At 37.3% G+C, this 21914-nt stretch overlaps 2 protein-coding genes across 2 annotated transcripts in view; one reads left to right on the top strand and one right to left on the bottom strand.

Moving 5' to 3' along the window:
- The window catches only part of SPAG17 (sperm associated antigen 17), a 98960-nt gene extending 94337 nt beyond the window's left edge, over positions 1-4623 (top strand). Inside the window, exons 46-48 of the mRNA XM_070935327.1 lie at positions 1870-1930; positions 3465-3609; positions 4487-4623. Of these exons, the coding sequence (XP_070791428.1) occupies positions 1870-1930; positions 3465-3609; positions 4487-4623 (343 nt within the window). The remainder of the gene's footprint in view (positions 1-1869; positions 1931-3464; positions 3610-4486) is intronic.
- A 1853-nt stretch (positions 4624-6476) lies between these two features.
- The window catches only part of WDR3 (WD repeat domain 3), a 31895-nt gene continuing 16457 nt past the window's right edge, over positions 6477-21914 (bottom strand). Inside the window, exons 15-27 of the mRNA XM_070935326.1 lie at positions 21188-21323; positions 19704-19760; positions 18746-18846; positions 17803-17914; positions 17115-17249; positions 15888-15938; positions 14785-14850; positions 14188-14280; positions 11241-11288; positions 10808-10851; positions 9672-9800; positions 7733-7826; positions 6477-7162 (exon numbers count right to left, since the gene is read on the bottom strand). Of these exons, the coding sequence (XP_070791427.1) occupies positions 7007-7162; positions 7733-7826; positions 9672-9800; positions 10808-10851; positions 11241-11288; positions 14188-14280; positions 14785-14850; positions 15888-15938; positions 17115-17249; positions 17803-17914; positions 18746-18846; positions 19704-19760; positions 21188-21323 (1222 nt within the window). The 3' untranslated portion in view covers positions 6477-7006. The remainder of the gene's footprint in view (positions 7163-7732; positions 7827-9671; positions 9801-10807; positions 10852-11240; positions 11289-14187; positions 14281-14784; positions 14851-15887; positions 15939-17114; positions 17250-17802; positions 17915-18745; positions 18847-19703; positions 19761-21187; positions 21324-21914) is intronic.

The following is a 21914-nucleotide window of genomic DNA, read 5'->3' as shown; positions in this document are numbered from 1 at the left end:
GAAGAACAAGGATAACTTCTCTCTTTTGACTGCAGGTATGTAATATACAAGAATAGCACCAACCCAGGGGCCTGAATTTCATCAATAATAATAATTTTCAAAATAGAAGCTTTTGTGGTAGCCATGTTCTTCTATGAGTCATGAATATGGTTTGTACAACACAGATGGCACTTTTTAGGTCAAAACATTGCAGTGGTAAATGTTGCCTTAAAGTATTTGTCCAAAAAGTGAAATGCCTACCTAATCTCCCTTCTGTCCTCATTGTTCTAGTGTTAGCATTTAATGACTGAGTTAAACTAGCAAGGATGCACAAACTTCTAATGTCCAAGGTTTTGTTAGAATAACATGGAGTGAAGGTGAACAATTGAACTATAACAATTGAAACTACATTCCGCAATGGCATGAGGTAGAATTCCATTTCTGATGGGTCCTTTTGCTGCAGAAGAATCTTTTGAATTTAGATTAAAGGTGATACTGTAATGCCCAGTATTATCTTCCCTGGCATTTATAAAGAACAAGTAATTATGATGGTCAGAGACCCATTTAGTTCCAACAACATGGCTTATGGACCCACATGGACATATCTGCTGAATGTTCCAATACCTTCACCTTTACTTAGTTTGCCTTTTCAATCCAATGCATTTTTTTTTTGTTTACATCAGTAAAGTTGCATCTGTGCTGAGAGTTCAGAGTGAAATCTTCCTTTTGAGAAGGAATTATCATGCTAGCATTGGTGATATTTTACAAGTTGTCATGTGGGAGGTGTTTTTTTTTTTTCCTTCTGTCAATGTTCATCACAATCTTATTATTCAGGAAAGTCTAATTTGGGCTATGGATGAGGCCACCAGCAAGAGTATGAAGGGGGCCAATCTATGCTCTTTGGACAGCTGTTTTTGCCTAAATGAAGCAAACATTTCTCACTGGCCCTTTCCTCCAGAAATTGTAATGGCATGACAATTTCATTCCTAGGTTTGATGATACAAGCAGTATATTTAAAAGGCAAAACTACTGTTCCCCACATGGCTCTTAAATCAGAATTACAGTCATCAAGACTGAAGATATAGTTTTAAAACTCTATTTCTGGAGAGATCTAAGTTACCATTGGACTGATTCTTAATAGCCCATCTGAGAAGCTTTCTCAGATGATCTGTCCATAGTCTTAATCCAGGTTTTCTGCACAATTACATAAAAATCTTCCCATTAATTCAGGTGGCATAAGAAGTCCTCAGTTGATCCCTTGGCCAAGATGTTTGCCTTTTTATTAGTTTGCCTTTTCTCTTATAAGTGATAGAGACTACAGAGAACAGCTGGAGGTTACTAAAATTTACATAGGTTATCTACCAGTCTCACTTTGGTCCTTTAGATACATATTCTGTTTGAGACCACTTTTATCTGTCATCAGACTGAAGAGATTAGGAGGGAGGCTGCATCTGTTTTATGATGCATATAGGTTGCAGTGGGAGCAAATTTCCAATCAAACACTTAGCTTTAGATGACTTCAAATAAGGCCCAGTAAAATGAGCTTTCAAATACTAATTACAAGGAAGCAATATGCTATTCTCTCACTAGAAATATCAAGCCACATTATATAATGCCTTTCTTCAGACTGAAAAATATATTTTAGATAAAGATGGTAGCTAAGAAATGAAAAAAGGCTAAATGTAATTTTAGTAAGCCATTCTTTTGGGGCTTCTTAAGCTATGAATTTAAACTTTGCCTTCATGATTGAACTTATTCTTGACACAGATTGAAAATATCTTAATAATTATGAAAGCCAACGTCTGTGTGGACCCATCTTCTTCCACGCTCTGCTTCTTATTTCTCTGATTTAGCACAAAACAAGAAATTAACATTTCTATTACTTGGCAGGTTTCGGGTGAAACAACCACCACCTTCTACAGGATTGCGAGTGAACTACACCCCAGGGCCTGTAAGTCCTAGGGTGTTTAAATAATTTTAATTGATCTTTTTCTATAGGCAGACCACTCTTCTTAAATGTGACCGATGGGCCTTTCCTTGAACTGGCAGAATATTATGGGCTTCTTAGCTAATACCCTTCTTGTGTCTGTTTCCTCTGAATTGTCACTGAACAATGCAAGTCCTGATTAGTGATTAGTAGAAATCAGTACACTAAGCAATTGGATGAGTCCTCTAGCATTAGTCCTTTTGTCTTCTGCACATTTCCAACTCCAGTAAAAAATAGAAGTGCAACCGTTAGAGAAGGTCAGAAGATTTTTCTCCTAACTAGTACTTTAATAAGATTTCTCCCTATAATAAGCTACAGATAGAATAATTTTAGAGGGATATAATATAGCTTAATGATCAGTACTAAAGATTTTCCTGGGCTAATGACCAATCACAAGGGTTCTCTGCAGTAGTTAAGGATTTAAGAGACCAAGCACTTCTGTCTAACCTACTAGCAACAAATTAATAAAGAGGCATAGAATGGATTATCTTCTATGTGGGATTGATTTGACACTCCAGGTTTATTGATTTGACACTCCAGGTTTATTCTTTTCAAATAGCAATAAAAAATAACAGTTCTGAAAACCTGTGTTAGACAGATGAAGCAGAATACCAAAAGTGTTGTCTTTATTCTGTAGTAATCACATTTTTTGATTTTAGGTTTTGTTTGTTTTTTAAACTCTTCAAACAATTCTGAAAGGTCATATACAAATGTGCGGAATATTCAGGAGAATCTTCTCCTTTTCCCACTAAGATTATAGAAGTCGTTGGAACATGAGAATGTCTGATGCAAACTGTGAGGCGTCTCTTCATTTAGCCAACAAATTGCCCCAAGAATGAGTGCTACTCTAGAGAATATGTGCCCAAGCAGCCTATACGTGGGTGTATGGACAAATGGGCTGATTGCCATATTTTAATGGAATGATGTAGTAATCTGCTTTTTTGATATTTCTTAATACCAATCTCCTATATGTAGTTTGTATAGACTTTAAGAAAACTTCACCTTCCTTCTAGTGAACACATTTCAGCAGCTTTTTTTAAAAAATGGACTTATTCCTTTTCCTAAATATGGGAAATCCTTTGAATTACTTTTAACATGCTGCTTATCTACAATTCTTTAGTTTTCTTTGTGTTCAAATGATGTATCATCAGCTTCGGGGATATACAGTATAGTAACTGGAAGGAAATTCTATGTTGAGCAATTGAAGGGTATATTGCCATAAAAATGGTTTGGAACTATTCACAGCCAAGAAAATTACATGGGATTTAACTTTCTTTGACTCTGTGCTCCAAACAAGTCATTTCTTATCGCAATTTCGAATGAAGAGTTTATAGTAGAAATGTTACCGTGAAAATTCAAGTCACAAATGAAACAAAGCCTTACCAGCAAGTTTATTTAGGCTGATGGTTAAGAATAATTTAAAGAGGGCAAGATAGTGGGGAGTGGGAGACAAGAATCTATTTTTTTCATGGTGAATTATACAATCTGTCTTTTCTAGGTGGCTGCTGGACTGCAAACTATATTGGAAATAGAGATTTTTGCCATGGCTGTTGGAGTGGAAGGAGATGAGGGCTGGGACAAACTTTCCCATCAGATTGAAATTCACACAGAAACTGAAACACTATTTCTTCCTGTGGAAGCAAATATCTTTCAGTGTTTTTTTTTCCCTTTTGTTCTACATAGAATTTATACAGGATAAACTAATGGTTTTTACTCCACTGACAAGTAGCAATCTTACCTTTCTTTAAATCACTTATTTACTTATTTAGTATCCCACCCTTGTTATTTTTATTTATTTCTAGCGCTATCTTTCAGAGTAAAACCTTTCCAAGGCAATATCCATCATTAACACTATGCATGTTTATTTGGAAGTTGTTATAGGAGCAGTCATGACTACTTTCTATTGTTCACTTCAGCTGCTGGCATATTATAAAAAAGAGGTGTTTACATACAATTACATTGCTCCTATTTCTAAGAACCAGAATATCACTTCAATCTCTTTTATAACAAAGGCTTTGTTTGGAGTTTTTCACACTGTTCTATTGTTGTCCTGTTAATTTTTCCTATATTAAAGAAAATTGCATTTTCCAGGAGATACCTGAAAGCACACACACACATTACTAGTTTGTACAACTGAAAATAATGTGGCATTTCATTATCAGCCCCAGCACTGTCAAACATGTGTTTCTATATTAACATAAAAGGAACTATAAATAGTTTATTTGGTGTGGTCTATGACCTTGTGCCACATGGATAAAAATGTAAGCTAGTGACACAGGGACATCTTTATTACTTTCTCTGCTAAACTGAGTAAGAAAGAAAACACTCTGGAATCTCATGTCTCTCTGTATTTTTCTCAATGCTTTTTGTGTTGCCAAAGTGAAAGTAGAATTTAATGGCTCGGACAACCTCTTTTTAAAAGACTGTCTTTCAGCTTTATTATTTATTATGCTTTTATTACACTCAAGGCTCGGGAAGGGGTCTAGTAAAACAATGTATTTCCTTAACTTGCTTTTTCACCAGTCTTAACAGACATCGTCTATGATGAGAGACCATCAAACTATCCCAAGGGAGGGCAGGCCTCCAGCATCCAGTTGATTCCAGCAAGTCCAGTCTCTCAGTTTAGAGTAATACTTCCTCACAAGCTTCCTAATTAATGTAAGCAATTATATTTCAGCATGGAAAGTCTGGGTTTCACCATATTAAAAGGAGAGCTTGTGTTTGGCAATTAAACCACTGTTGGGAGGAAGAAGTAAGGATGTACTGGTGGGGAAGGGGTTAGGAAAGCTGGGTGATTGGGGGTGGAGGGCAACCAAGGGTCCATTTGGCATGAATGGCATTGATGGGGACAGATCTTAAATGAGAGAATTGCACCAGAATATTCAAGCAGCCAAATACATACCTACCGTGTTAGATATCACAACTGAGTCAAGAAAGTACTTGGAATATATTTGCCTAGTGACCAAAAAATGCAAATTAAAAACTTGAATTCATAAGTTCAAATCATATGCAAGGTTTTCTTGCAGAGTTAACTTGAAATAATTTTAGAATAATTGGATAAACAGTGGCATTTTTTGAGGAAAGTGAGACCTATAGGAGGTAGAACAGGACTTTTGTTTCTTTTAGACAGCTATTTTTCCCCCGTCACGTTTTAAGAGGAAGGCAGAGACCACAAGTAGACTCAAGCCATCTGCTTCATTAAATAAGAATTGCATATTTAGGAAAATGTCAAAGGCAAAAATCCACTTTCATTATTACTTTAACTTACTTCAAATGCACAAGGCAAATAAGTTAAATGATTATATCTACCTTCTGAATTTAACAGGCATATGCATTTTGACAACCAAGTTAGTTGTACATCAGAAAACTTGCATAGAAATTCGTCCATATGCTTATATAACTTTTTATATTTGTTTTGCAGAGCAGACCGGATTAATTTTTTCCAATATTATGACAGTCCTGCAGTGCTAACATTCTTAATATGCAAAGAATGTTAAATCGATGTTTTTGAAGGTTAATTAAATTGTTTTTAAACTAATATTTACACATTGTATATAAATTGGTATTGTAAACAATTGTGGGCATATCATCTTAATATGAACATGTAACAATAAGACAAATTCTGCATTACAGTAAATCTTTTGGTTTGGATTTTTAAAAATTTAAAGGGAATGTAAACAAATTGCTACTCTCCTTGCTGAAGGTGAAAAAGCACAAAGAACTTGTGCAACATCTTGAATATCTTGAGAACATCACTAGCATTCATCAAAATTAGCTAATTTTGATACTGGCATAGAATTGATAACCTATTAATACTTATTTTGAAATTCTGCCAATGTGCCTTCCCTAGAAAAGTAGGAAGATTTAGGTGAATTTATGCTGAGCAATTTACTGAATTTCCTGGTACTAGTGTTCAAGATTAAATGAGGAAACCAGATTCCTTATTAGGCTAGATTAGATTCCCATCTCATATTACACATCTGGAGAGCTAATTTTTAACTTTTATATGTTAACTGGAAGACTTTTGTTGGGATTTCAAGGCTTACAACGGAGCTTGTACCATTGAGGAACAAAATGATTTATGGAATTGCAAATGGCAACAAATATGCAATTGAGCTCAATACTCAAAGCATATAATCCAGTGGTGGAATTCATATTTTTTTACTACTGGTTCTGTGGGTGTGGCTTGGTGGGTGTGGCTTGGTGGGCATGGCAGGGGAAGGATACTGCAAAATCTCCATTCCCACCTCACTTCAGGGGAAGGATACTGCAAAATCCCCATTCCCTCCCCACTCTGGGGCCAGCCAGAGGTGGTATTTGCCGGTTCTCCAAACTACTCAAAATTTCCGCTACCGGTTCTCCAGAACCTGAATAGCACCCCTGATATAATCCTAACAATCTTGTAGTCCATGAGAAAAGAATATACTGTTTCATTTAGATGAGTAAAACACTCAATCCCATTTCCATCCCAAAACTAAGATAAGAAAATAATGAGTCAAATACAAACTGCTATTACTAAAATGACAAATTCATTAAATAGCAAAAATGAAGCTGAAAAGCAAGTACAAATGAAACTTCTCAAACTGCAAAGAAAGGTCTATTCTCAGACCAGGCTAAAATGCTATATTGTGAGAAGCATGTCATTCATAGTCAGATCAAATCTGAACAATTGCTGTTTTTTTCTTTTCTTTTTTTCAGAGGGTGGGGAGTACAATGTTGTTGTAAAACAAAGCAAAAACAATCCATCCAGCAAGAGGGCAAAGAGCTCTATCTGTATGGTTTATCATTATGACGAGTGGGATGAGAGTTAATGTGGAGTCCTGAGATAGGAGGTGGCTTTTTAAAGAAGAGCAAAAGCAGCAGATCAGAAGATGTTGTAGCAGTCAAAAGCAGGGAACACATAAAAGGGATAGTCCTGATCTCCTACAACCCATCGCAATATCATCCTCTCCCAAGTCTTTGAGAGTCATTCCCCCTTCAGGAGGTAGAAGCATGCATCACAGTGTTCTCGGGCAGCAATAATTCCTTCAGCGAACAGCTTCATAACATTGCAAGAATCATCTTCTGTTTCTTTTTTCTCTTCCTCTTTTTCTCCTCAAATCGGTCAGTAGCATCAGCAAAAAAAGTCACTTCATCCCTGGCTTCAATTTCTCTTTTTAGGAACTGGAGACCAGCCATATTAAATCCCAGAACATCCTAAAGGTAAATACAAATAAATAGTGAAATTTAAGAAAAGACTGGGAAAACCATTAAAGCATCATCTACTTAGTTCCATATCCACTTGCTACTATTTCAATGCTCAATTGTTTAGTAATCCTGACACCCACTTTAAAACTGTAAGATAATGGCAATGTTATCTTCTTGTTTCAGATGGGATTCAAAACGGGGGTGGGGGGGGAAGATCATAGCAGCTAAGTATTAGGTTATCCAGCAAATCTTCCTCTTTGTTTCAAACACCAGCAAACTTTAATCCTAACCTCTCACTATTTGACAAAGCAAACTACAGGAATTTTTGCCACCCCATTCCATCCATATTCTTAACTCTAGGGAAAGAAGGAATAAGACATGAGCTGGGGCTGAGAGGATGCTCCTGACTCTTAATGCAGATGATATCCAGTGAGATATTCCCTTGCTGCCCCTTCCATGACACTGGATAAGGAACTGCAGAAATTGGGAGATCAGACCAGAATTCTAAACCAGGTTGCTTCTAAATTCTAAACAACCAATTTTTAAACATGCAGAAATATTGTGCCACTGCACACTTACTTTCACTTGACTGACTCTGGAAAGGGTAGTTTTTTTCAGGTTCTCCATCACCTGAACAAGAAGCTGATTGCTTGTAATCTGCCCAAAGTGTATCCTAGGAGGAATAACAGACACAGGAAAATTATTTTTTTTAGATTATCAAGATATTGGTTCTGGATCCCTGACTAATCCAGGAGGAACTTTGTCTAAACTTTGGAAACAAAACAGGTCCCCATGGTATGAAAATGAAATCCCAGAGCAGGAAGAGAGAATGGCTGTTAGCCTATCTACATGTCACATGGAAAGAAATAACAAACCCTGAAATGGCAGAAGAGTAGCTAAGGGGAAGAATCCTTTTGCAAGTTCCAACCACTAGCAAAAAGTGGCCATAAAATTAAAATGATAGGAGTAAAAGGGAGGGGAAGCATTCAGATAGACAGAGATAGATTATTAAGTTAGATAATTGTAATAAGCATAATAATAAGTCTCTGACTCTTCAGATAGCTTACTGAGTGAGAAGAGGCAGGGAAAAGAAAGTAAGCCTCAGTCATTTTTTTCCTCATTCCTCACTTTGCTTCAAGCCCCTGACATCATAGTGGGGAAAATGTGGCTTTTGACAAAAAAACAAATAATTCCTGCACTGTTACAGGTCATTTTTACACATCTTTAATCTAAGTCTAAAAACCAAAACACACCTCCTGGTAACCTCTAACCTTGAATTTTTAATAAACTCTACATAGAGCTACCCCATGTGTTACTTGCAATTTCCACTTTATCCTGCAGAGGCCATTTTCTCCCTATTCTGAAATCTCTACCCTGTTGACTGATTTCTAGATACATACAAGATGCAATTTGTTGTTTTATAGTCCTGGAACATCTAGAGAAAGCCAACCTCAAATGAGATTTTATTTGAGATAAAATAAGGAGGCCTGTGTTTAGTGTCAGCTGGTTCACCTGCTTACTACTTGGGGTCAATCTCTCTCCCTGATTGAGCCTCATATGTAGACCTCACTCTCAATAGGATAGAGAGGTGCCAATCCACAGACTTTTAGGAAGGGCTTAGAAACACACCTTTTTCATCCAGTCTTAATAACACAGAGCTCCTTTTTTTTTTAAAGGAACATTTTTTAATGTATTATATAGCCATTAGTAATTTAATCTTACTGTGGAGAACATTTTGTTGTGTTTGTTTTTTACACACTACCCAGAAATCAAACAAGCAAGTGAGTAAGCAAATACATAAATCTCAATTATACCACTTGCCAACAACATTAAAGCAATTCATTTTTAATTGAATGTGCATGATCAGGGTTGCCTACAAGAACAATTGTTCGATATTGCCAGGCTTCATTGTCAGTTTTGCCAGCCTTTGACAATTACAAGGTATCAAAGAATATGAAGTAATGGACTATAGCACCAGACAAAGGGATTGGGGAAACTGATATCCAATTTAAACGAAATGTTCATTGACTAGAGATTGATTCTACGGGTGTGTGTTTTTAAATTGACAAAAATGATGAAACAGCTAACCAGCAACTTTCACCTGTGTGTTTATGTTCTAGTGACTAAACCAACACTACTAAGCTATGCACAAAAATTGAGCTACTGATTTTTTTTATTAAATTCAAATTTGCTTTCTAAGCATGCCAAACTTTGATTAGGTTGCCCATATTAATCTAATGCAGGGGTGTCAAACTGGATTTCTTCAAGGGCCAGATCAGCATTGTTCTCTTCTGGGGTGGGGCATTTTCGCAGCCTGTTTTGGCTGGAAGAGGCTCCGCGGGCCAGTCCTTTGCCATTCCAGACTGCCCCCACGGGCCAAATTTAAGCACCCTATGGGCTGGATCCGGCCTGTGGGCCTTGAGTTTGACATCCCTGATCTAATGTAATTTGGCCAGTTTCAGTCTTAAAAGAAAATAGTAATATACCTGATTTTTTTAAAAAAAATCCTTCAATTTACCTGAGCAGAAACAGGAGAGCCCGGCATAGCAACTCTACCTCTAGACCCAATTCAAAATATTGACTGAAGAGCATTAGAAGATCAGGCACATAGGAGAAAGGCAAAACCAAAAGGGATTCTTCCAATTCACTATGAGAGAGAAAGAGAAAGAGAAATGGGATCATTATTTCCATATCAAGCACCAATAACATTAAAAAGAAAAACCCAACAATCTGGCAATAATGTTTTTCTCTTATCAAGGGCAGAAAAGCAGATGTTCAAGGCAAAGGGAAGGCATACTTTAAACAGTTCCTAGCACTGTTACTGCCTTCTTTCCAAGAAATATAATTAGCTTATCAATAAAATAGGGATCATGCTGAATCAATGGTTTCAAACGGCAGGTCTAGTTCTACCTCTGATTCTCAGTCTTGCTCCAGCTTGGTCTCCTTGCTCGCCTTACTTGATGCTAGCTGGATAATAGTTAGAGACAAATGCCTGAAGTCCCCCCCCCCAAAAAACAACAACAACAACAACAACACTAGCCTCTCAAGTGGGCTCTGGACAGTGAAAGTTTGGGAAACACTATCCTGTGTGAAATGTGGCTTAATTTTATTTCAGAGCAGAGGTAGGCAACATATGTGTTAGCTACAGAACCTATAATGGCCAGGCTTGGCCATTATGGAAAAATATGATAGGAATTGCAGTCCAACAACATATGGAGGACTACAACTTGCCAATCCAAATTCTAGGGCAATTTCTACCATTAGAACCATTTATACTCACAGCCATAAAAGAAAAGATGGCAATTTGCATAGAAGTACTTGAATGAACTGGCTCGCTAGAATAAATTAGTTGCATTTTATGGTTCATTTAACACTCAGAAATAATATTTAGCTCCTCATAGTGAGAGACTGGAGAATTGCAAAAAAAAAATTTTTTTTCTCTACATGCTTCCAGTGATATGCCTGCTTATTACTCAGATCATTAGAGCTAAGGACAATGTCTGAGGGGCAGTAAAACTGTATTTTCTGAATCTAATTAAAACCAAAATAGATTCAACTTGCTGAGACCATTCTAGCTTTTACCTCAGCAGCTCCCATTAGACAAGCTATTAAGAAATTCAAGATTTTGTTGGTAAGAAGCTTCTACAAACACACCTTGATTTCACCTTTTTGAGAACATCCAATACATATGCAGAAGGCTGCAAGGAAAAACAAGAATAATTTCATCATAAGCTACAGTAAATAATTCAAATTCTTAACTTTTTAAAAAAAAGAAAACAGCAGAAAGTTCAGCAGAAAGATTGATAAGTCAAATAATTCTGCCTCTGTACAAAAAAGAGAATATAAGTGGCAGCCCTGAAGATGCTCCCAAAATGGCACTAGGGTTATACTTATCATGGAAATTTTAAGTTACCAAAACATGAAATTAAAGGAACACTAAATTTGAAAAGAATAAAAAAAGAAACACACAAACATGATTTCCAATCCATTATAACTCTACCCAGATCTTTACATGATATATATACTTCTATTTATGATCTGTTTTTATGCCAAGAAAGTGCCTTCAAATGACTAAAAGCAGACTTACTGAAATATTGCCATATGCCTGAAGAACTGGATTTACAGGAAGAGGAACCTGGAGAAATAAACTGAGTTATAATAACCAAGTTATATGAAAGTTTGAAAGTAATTTACTAACATACTACTACTGCATACTACTGCAATGCTCTCTACATGGGGCTCCCCTTGGGGTGCACCCGGAGGCTGCAGTTGGTCCAGAATGCGGCCGCGCGGGGGATTATGGGAGCGATGGGGCGCTCCCACGTGACACCTCTCCTGCGCGAGCTGCACTGGCTTCCTGTGGTCTTCTGGGTGCGCTTCAAGGTGTTGGTGATCACCTTTAAAGCGCTCCATGGCTTAGGGCCGGGGTATTTGCGAGACCGCCTTCTGCCGCCAATAGCCTCCCACCAGCCGGTTCGCTTGCACAGAGAGGGCCTCTTCAGGGTGCCGTCGGCCAGACAGTGCCGGCTGGCGACCCCCAGGGGGAGAGCCTTCTCTGTGGCGGCACCAGCCCTCTGGAACGACCTACCCCCTGAGATACGCACGATATCAGACCTCCGGACTTTTCGTCGGGCCCTAAAAACACACTTATTCCATCTAGCTGGGCTGGCTTGATCCCGTCCTCTCAGTTTTAATTGATTCGGTTTTAATTTGGATTGTTTTAAATTATTTGGGCCAAAATTATTTAATTGTTTTTAAATTGTTTTTTAAATTTTGTATACGATATTTTATTTTGGCTGTGCACCGCCCTGAGTCCTACAGGAGAAGGGCGGTATAGAAATAAAAATAAATAAATAAATATCGTTTGAAAAATTAAACACATCATTTCATTATCTGAAAAAAGAAACAGCTCTTTTTAGTTATAAAACATGTCTCAAATCCACTTAGTTTCATAAAACATGCATTTAATCTACCCTATCCAAGTATACACATAACCAAACAGTAAGGATCCTTGACAGAATTGTGGTTCTCCAAATAACTAATTTTACGCATGCACATTCAAATCTGAGCTGTTACAACAGAAGCAAATCATGGAACTACAGAGATAGGGAGATAACATGAAGTGAATCAAATGTGAAGAGAATATGAAGCACTGGCGTCAATACTCTGTTACAGGTATTAAAAAGTTCTAAACAGTAGCAATATCTTAAGAGAGAATCAAACACTGATAAGGTAGTTTCCACAAATAGTGAATTATACTACATTTATTGGCAATCAAATTATCATAAACTCAGCCCCCATTTCCAAACTTAAACCTTGCACTGAGAGCCTTGCAAAGCACAGTGACGAAGATTATTTCTTCCTGTCTGAAGCGAACATATCCAAGGCCATATTTGTTTCAAGTGAGCTTTTAGTTTTTAGCCAACTTCCCCTAGGGATAGGACAGTCTTCTATCATAAGAATTGGAAGAGGCCATTCAGATGTCAAGTCCAACACTCCAAATTAAAGCTTCCCCGACAGATGGCTGTCCAGCTTCTTCCTCAACAACCAGTGAAAGGTGGCCACGGTCACTCATGCCCTCGTCACTTCCCGCCTGGACTACTGTAATTCTCTCTACATGAGGCTCCCCTTGAGGAGCACCCGGAGGCTCCAACTGGTCCAGAATGCGGCCACGCGGGTGATTGTGGGGGCGACATGGCGCTCCCATGTAACACCTCTCCTGCGCGAGCTGCACTGGCTTCCGGTGGTCTTCCGGGTGCACTTCAAGGTATTGGTTCTCATCTTTAAAGCGCTCCATGGCTTAGGGCTTGGGTATCTACGAGACCACTTTCTGCCACCGATAACCTCCCACCGGCCAATACGCTCCCACAGAGAGGGTCTCCTCAGTGTGCCGTCGGTGAAACAATATCAACTGGCGGCCCCCAGGGGGAGAGCCTTCTCTGTGGGGGCACTTGCCCTCTGGAATGAGCTACCCCCAGGGATACGACTGATCCCGGACCTCTGTACTTTCCGCCAGGCCCTGAAGACTTTTCTATTTCAGCAAGCCGGGCTGGCTAAAAATTTTTAACTGGTTAATTTTATGGGTAAGGGGTTTTAAATTGGGGAAGCCAAATTGATTTAATTATGTTTTAAATTATTTTAATTTTCATATTGTATGTATTTTAATCTTGGCTGTTCACCGGCCTGAGTCCTTCGGGAGAAGGGTGGTATAAAAATTTAATAAATAATAATAAGTAATAATAATAACTACATCTTTGGATAGTTGTTTATAGTATGACCCTGCTCTTGCCCTTTGGAACTTTTTCGTAATACTTATTTGGAATCTGCCTTCCTGTAACTTAAAGCCCATTATTCTCTCTGGAGAGAGAGAAAATAGATATTGACTCTCCTTTATATAAGATCCTTTCAAATATTTGAAGTGTACCATAACATGTGTTTTTTTCACCACCCTTGGGGGGGAGAGAGGGAAGGAGGGATACCAGGGGGATCCTGGAAGGTGGGCTGATATGTTTGCCCTCCCACTTTCATGGGTTTCATCTGTTTATTTATCTGTGTATTTTCATTTTTTTAGACTGTAATGGAGTTTTCAACTCTTGTGTTGTACGCCACCCAGTCAGCTGTTTGTAAATGGACAGCTATATAAATATGCTAAATAAATAAGCTAAATAAATAAATAGGGCCTCTTCTAAAGTTCCTTTCAACTTGGCCAAGGATGAAAATTAAAGGGAAAAATCTAATCCAATTTAAATAATAGCAAATTGGGGATTTTCCTGCATTCCTAGGCAGCAGCTGGGTTTTTTTTATTTGGATGGTTCTGTCGCATCAAATAGGAAGAACCTTTCACTGTAAATGATTAATGCACTTTTATACACTTTAGAGCATGGATCTCAAAGATAGCAAGATCAGCTGAATATTATGTATAAAACAGATGGTGCAAAGGTTATGTCTCTTTTCAGCTCTGTAAGTATTCACTCTGATAATAAATAAGTTTGCTCGCACTACACTGAAAAAAACACAAGTCGTTCCTTCCTGACCTCTTTTCCAGCAGCTTTGCAGATGGCCTTGTGCTCTTCCAGTTTCGTAGTCTCCTCCCTGTAGAGTTCAATGGCTTCCATGATTCGTTCAGCCTAGAGAGGAAAAAGAAAACATCCCAAAACATATGGTAGTAATTAAATAGAAAAGTCTAACAGAGCAAATAATTACAATCTAGAGTCATTACAATTGCAATGCTGGAAAATATCAAATGCATTTTATGTTTTAAGAAACGGAATATCTGTATGCCATACTGTAGTAGTTTCAAATCCTGCCGTTGCACTAACAAAAGTCCTGAAGGTGTGTCTAAGGAAACAATAATATTTCTCCCTTGATTGTTCAATTGGTAGAAAAATGAGATGAAGCTGAGTTTGTGATTCTTACTCACTCATAGGTCTGCTTCCCACTGAAACCACACAGAGACAAATAGATAGTCTAATTCAATGCATTAGAAAGTTTGCACTTAATTTGGACAACTTTCTGATCAGTGATTGATGTAGAGGATTTTTTTTAAAGGAGATTTATGAATATTTTGCAATTTTTTTAAAAAGAAGAAATCTTCCCTTTTTTGTAGAAAATTCTAGGCAAAATAAACTTACAGCCTTGATAGTTTCAATGGTCTTCTTCCCGGCTAATCCAGCCTCACCCTGAATCTCCCCAGGAACCTGGGAAGAAACAAAATCATTTTAAAATTAACATCTGTAAAACAGGGGTACATCTCTTGAAATCTAAATATGTCTACTAAAATTTTAGGTCTATTTGGATTTGAACATCTACGATTCTGTATTTGAATTTCATATCTTTTTGTATATAAATAAATTCTGTGATAGTCCAGAGCAAATACTTTCAAATTTTTTATGGACCACAAAACTTAGGATAAACAAAATGGTATAAAAAGCATAAGGCTGAGAAGGATGGCAATATTAGTGTCTGTTGCTTTCTAGCTAAAATGAAGAAATTTCTGCTTTGTTTCTGAAAGCACAGTATTTGCTTTGTCTTCTGCTTGTGTATGTCCATATGTTCTCTTACAGACTTTTTTAAAAAATTAAATATTAGCATGCAATATACAGAACTGAGACAATGCTGTTAAAATTCCAAGGCAAAATCAAGAAACAAATGCGAGAATTTTTCATTAATTTAAGAAAGAATATGTGCTATTCTGTGACCAAAAGACTAAATATTATCTTTATACAGCAATGGGAATCTTGGATTAGAAAAAAGAACTGGAAGTTAGTTTGAAAGCTTATGGTGATTACTGAAGAACCTTTGTATTCTTAATTCTGCTGACCGTAATAAAGGTAGAACACACTGAATATATGGGGGTACTAGAATCAAATGAAGGATAAGCCTTTTAGCAGAGATTCTTTTTTTGTGGTATCTGAAATATTTTACAAAAAAGCCCTACTAAATATATAATTATGATGTCCAATAAAATTAATTACAGAAACATACATGTAAACTGAAAAATTAGCATTCAGATTATGCATTTCTGCAAGTTTCTCAGCAATTTTTAATTCTGACCTAAAAGTCAGTTCAAATATGAAGGATAAAGACAGTACAGGAAATATTTGTTAGCCAGTTGGCAACAGCAACCAAACATCCCATTATTCCAGTCTCCATGGCTGCTTCAGCTCCATCTTGAGGCCCCCAAGAAAGGCAGCTTGAGAAAGAAGAAAAAACAGTCCAAACAGATGTTGCTTACCACTGGCTGATCTTCCTTAGCGATACTATCTTCATATTCTACTTCTCTTTGCTGTGAAAGAAAAGTATCTTGTGTGTCAGAATATCCAAGTATATTAAAATGGAAAACAATTCTTCCCAGAGTATCCACGGAAGCTTATTTTTTTCCCCATATCTACCTTGTTCCAACCAGCTCTAAAATCTTTATTCTATCCATTTTTTCCCAACAGTTCAAGAATATTTGCTTCTCTTCTCCCCAATTTTATTATGCTCATAACAGCCTACCAAGAAAGCTAAACATGTAGAAGAGACCCGCATGAGTGCTACAGCAAAGGTGCAATATAAATGAAATACAGCAATAAAATAATATCTTAATTTACTATAAAGTAACTTAGCAGTGAGGTCTTTGGTATTCTCTGAGCTTGGTGGTTTTCTTGCAGATGTTTCAGAACTTTCAGTCTGATGATGTTACCTAGTTTGGTAAAGAAACTTTTGCAAGAAAACCACCAAGTTCAGAGAGCACCAGTTCAACTTTGAGCTATAAATACAGTATTCTCTTCTTACTTGGTAGTGTTATAAGATGCCACAACTGAAAGAGATGTTACATGTTTTATTACACATGGCTGAGGCCTCTTTCCCATCTGCAGATGGGCCTCAAGATTTCTCTGAAGGCAAGGGAGATCATCTGAGGAAGCTTTTGAGGAGGAGAAAAACAGGCAGCGGGGTGGGGAAAGGGAGGTAGGGAATGCCCTTTCTCACATTTTACTAATTGAAGTGGAATTTAGTCCCTGGAACTTGGAAAGCTGAGTTGACCTATATTATGAAATACTACATGTTTGGAAGAAGCAGCTAATTTGTGCAGCTCCCTCAGATTAAATCTTCTGAATAAACCAAATTTATTTTACTTGTAAAATACACATATGCTTTGTCTCATTGACTTTTCTAAGAAGGTAATTTTAGTCCCTGTATCAGAGAACAAGAAAACTGGAGTTTACCTTTAAATATTTTTGAGTGATCAGCCAACATAAAAATTTACAACTTCTTCCTATTAAACCAATAGCTTGATAGTACAGCCTGTTCAGTGTGAAGCCTCAGCATTGAGCTAATAGATATGTTTGCAAGTAGGAAACCACCAATAAACTCATTAAAAAGCCCTAATAAAGCAAGTACATATGAATGTATACATTAGAAGAGCTGGGACCGGAAGAGCTGGGACAGATTCAAGAGAGAAGTTCTGATTACTTCTTACCATTTCCTTCTCCTCCTCCAGAATAAGGGGTTCCCTTGTCCTTTCCCAGAGGCGCAATGATTTATCATGAGAGCAGGAGACAAGATAATCTCCATTGGGGCTTATGGCCAGGGACCACACTTCCTGGTGATGCCCCTATGAATTAGACAGGTATTAGTTAATGGGAAGGGAAGAAACCATTTTTTATTTATCAATTTAGAGGCTACCCAACATGGATAAACTACAATTTTAAAAGTAAGAACGATATTATAAAAAGTAACAAATTCATAAGTAGCCTGACCATAAGACATACAAATCCATCCAATGGGAGCTTAACCTGCCAACCCCTGGGAGAACAACCAGATCTTCAATAGCTTCTTGATGGGAGCAAGGGGCAGGCGCTATGACGGAAGAGGCATACTTCCTGGGTCCCACTAGAAGACATTGCAGTTCTCAAGTAGCAAAGCCCTATGCCATGAAATGTTTTATGGGTGAGGTGATAACCGATGCCTTGCTTTTCACATTTGAAGCCTAGTGTTAGCCAGCACACCACATGGAATAGTGAGGCCACTTGGACATAATGAAGCATTTTCATCACTGCTCACATAACATGCTGGACTAGTTATAACTTCGGGATGGACTGCCTGCAAACATGTACATACACAGCAAATTTCAGGAGACGTCTATTCCTAAAGATCTTTTATTTTACCTCTAAAGTCTGGATATGCTCAAATTTATCAGCATCCCATTGTTTAATCTTGTGGTCCTTTCCTGCTGTAAAGAAGAGGTGGGTCTTTGGAACGAACTGAAGATACATTACACTAAAGAATGAAAGAAAAAATAATTAACTATGAGAAGATATGGAAGTTCATTACCATTTCCAAATTCCCATTCACATATTCACATCATGGGAAGTATTTTAAAAAGGGAAGAAGATACTTAAGATCTGCATGCTGATAAAGACTGAATTCATTTCAGTGTATGTTATATGATAAAGATTTATGGATTCAGTCTATGTTGGCTACATTAATATATTTTATCCTACTTTTTAAATTGAAGTTGGTGTTTTGGGGGGAAATTGCCAAGTCCTATTCTTAAAATTTACCATATAAACCAAGATAATTTAATGAGAACAGTGGCAAGATATAAGGGAACACTCCAATCTAATTACTGCAAGTTGAAAAAGCTACATTTTGTACCAAGCTCATGAAAAATAAATTTCCCAAAACAAAACTCATGTTTCAAGGAGTCATTAAAAGCTCAAAATACAATGCACATTTGTACTGTTAAAATTTCTGAACAAATCCCTCCACTACCATAAATGAAAGCCCACAAAATATTGTGTACAGTGTTTATAACTGAATCTTTCAAAGGAGCTGTAAATCCATCCAGCTTCACAAACAGAACTGCAAATAGTGTGGAAAAGGTTATTTTCAACTGAGGTGGCTTGATGCCAAAAGCTGATAGTTAAGAAAAGGAAAAAAGGACAATACCTAAGGAGCTCTAATCGGAAAGATTCATTGCCCTTAAAAATGTAATACATGTGCCATACGTAGTTCTACAGAGACTACAATATAATGGGTTTCTTTCAGGAGTGTAAAACATTTCACCTTTAATAGAGATTTCCCATTTCGCAATTCCCATTGTCCTACCTGTCATCATGAGCAAAAAGTGACCTATGACAATCCCCGAAGTCCAAGCCCCAGATTTTCACATTCCGGTCAGCAGAGCCTGTTGCAATTAATGCTCCATCCTTCAGCAGAACAGAGAGAAAAGAATATCATTTAGATATTCCTGCAGTTCAATCTAGACTTATATGTATGTGTAACTTTTTCTGGAGCAAAACAGAATCCTGCACTGTTTTCCAAAACAGGTAAAGGGAACTATCATTAATTGTCATCAGGCAGCCAAGACAAGTCTTCTTTTTGGCACTCCTCACTTATTGACTGCTTAGCAATCATTTCAACGTACAATGGACCTTCCTAGAATTATTTATGGTCTGTCTTTGAAGATCCAATGGCTGTGCACACGCACACACAGACAATTTCATTTTGGGTGCTTGGCAACCAGTATTTATGGCAGTTTGCAGCATCCTGTAGATTTTCAGTGTTTTTTTTTTTTTTTTTTTTGCCTGTTTTCAGCTTTTACTTCTGGCAAAGAACCCCAACTCCAGTTGGAGAATATGGACTTATTTAACAATCATGGAGTTCACTTAACAACTGCTGCAAAATATCGTAAATTGTAAAATCGGGCACGTCATTTGGTGACTCACTTAATGACCTCCACAATTTACAACTGTATTTTCAGGCTCAATTATGGTTCTACCTATACAGACTCTTGATACGTATTAATATTATTATTATTACTACTACTATCGTACTACTACTATTACCTGCCTAGTGTTGATGGGCAACACTATTTCATGACAGACCACAAATCAATCAATGAAGTCCATTCAAGCTATGAGAAACTTTTACATTATTACATCAGCCCTCAACATCAATGGGTACATGCTACATAAATGAACTAGCATGGATAAGTAGAGACACTTATGCAAACATTCTCCAGCATAAAGCCACCCCAAAAATCTCCAAAGCATGGTATACTTACATAAGAGATATCCATGCACAGCACTGGCAATTTATGGCCATAGAGAGAAAGGAAAAACTGGAAATCAAAAAGACATCAGTTACACATTTTAAAAAGTACAGTGTAAGTAAACACCTAGATATTTCCAGCTTTCATTGACACATTAAGTCCTGCTTTTTGTTTGGGGTTAATCAACTGTCCAACCCAGACACCCTTGTGAAACTGTAGGATTTAGCCTGTTCCGTTAGGGAAAAGAGGAAGCTGTGTATATCATGCTTGCTTCTGTGACAAATTCAGCACAAGCAACTTTAACACCAATTTCCCATGTTTCATGCTAGGCTCTCCAGTTGTAGGGCTCACAGTGAAGTTAGGGATTACATTTTATATAGAGGGAAGAGGAGAAAAAATTGATGTTTCAAAAGAGGGACTGATTACAGGTTTTTTTTTTCTTTTTTCTCTTATACTAATGAGGAGTGAGGAGCCAAAGCAGTTATTCACTATTTTCAGTAAGTCTCCTTAAAACATTTAATCAGATCATTGGCCAAAGATTATTTCAAAACTTCTACATAAGTAAAAGGCTGACAAAAAATTATCTAAATTTCTCCCTCAAAAGAAGAATAACACTAGCTAACATCACGGCAGTGCAGTAGCATCCTTAGAGCATCAGAAAACAACCAAATCTGTGCTCTTGAGGGTTTTGTCCTTTCTTTCAGCTCAATTGCCTTAGATTCTGTTACTTAGAGCACTGTCAGAAATATCATCTGTCTCTATTAAGGCATAATTACAGAGAGCGCTAATTATGCCCTTTGGGAAAATTACATTATTTTTCAACGGCAGCAACTCTGTTTATAGCCAGCACACCTGGCTATAAAGACAGGAGTTCAGTCAGTCCTTGCGCAATTGCTGTGATCTTGATAGCAGACCACTCTGAAGATGCCAGGCACAGTTGTCATCAGGAAATCTGTTCTCCAGATCCCCGTCACTAAACTTTGAAGCCCAACACCACCCAACAGATACTGGCTATGAAAGTCCACATCATCTCTGCTTAGATGTATCCATAAATAGCGCAAGGTCTTTGTTACTTGCCCCGCCCCCATTTTTCAAGGATGTTTTTGACTTCCTGAACCACACTCTTCAAACACTCCACAAAGAAACAGACAGGAAAAATTGGTTTGATTTTTTAGTTTAAGGAAAAGGAAGTAAAGAGGTAATTAAAATCAGAAGGAAATAAAACACTGAAAAATCACAAATAACCCACAAAAGAAAGCTACTATAGAGAAAAAGAATTATTTCTGGCAAAGTGAAAGAACAAGAAAGCAACTAGAGCAAAATAGGATCAAGATTTGGCCATCACTTCCTTCTTTTCTTTGGTCACAGGAGAGAATTAACTCATTGTATAGCTGGCTTCTTGATATAAAAGCAGGAATGTAAATTTTTTAATGCCTAAAATGAATCTCCATCAGTTCCATTAATTTTATATCCAAACTAAGGGTAGTACTGGTTACCTTGAGTGTGTCAGTGTAGAATATTTTTACAGTGCAGTCCAATAAGGCAGCAGCCAAAATTTTTTGATTGGGGCTGTACCGAACACAGAGAACATCTTCATCCAGCTGCAAAATGCGTGTCTGCTTCACAGAGAGCCTAGGATGGGATGAGTACAATATATGGATTCTTACTGCACAGTTAGATTCATAAATCAAGGGGGAGAAATTGATTCTTCTCTTTGTCTGCATGATGGAACAGGCCTTAACTGGCACCAGTGACATCAGTATATTGCATTGATTTCATCCAGCCCCCTGGATCAGCTGCAGAAGTGGACTTAATCCCACCCTTTCCCATTTGCAAGACTACTGCCCGGAACACAAAAAATTATCTGCACAACAATTTAATTTAAAGTTGTTTCTTTCTACTTCCCACTTTTCTGTGCCATAGCTCACTTTCACAATAAAAAAGACAGATAAAATGCCTCTACAAGGCCAAAGAATTATTGAATAAGACAGAATAATGGCAATAAAAGGCCTATTTTCGATAAACAGTTTATATATTTCCCCAAATGATTACATTTATATTGAAAAGCTTCTTTAACACAGTGCATTTCTAGTAAAGAAATTAGTTTAGAGGTAAAATGTAGTTCTAATAGGAACTTCATAGGAACCAAATGTTTAAGCAAACGACACTTAATATTTACCATTTTAAATGTTTCTTTATAAGCCCTGCTTAAATAAAAATGGT

This window comes from Pituophis catenifer, unplaced genomic scaffold (assembly GCF_029215685.1).
Source record: "Pituophis catenifer annectens isolate HBS135680 unplaced genomic scaffold, rPitCat1.0.hap2 SCAF_2, whole genome shotgun sequence".
Taxonomy (NCBI): domain Eukaryota; kingdom Metazoa; phylum Chordata; class Lepidosauria; order Squamata; family Colubridae; genus Pituophis; species Pituophis catenifer.
Note: the sequence above shows the minus strand (reverse complement) of the source record. Positions and strands in the feature narration are given on the sequence as shown.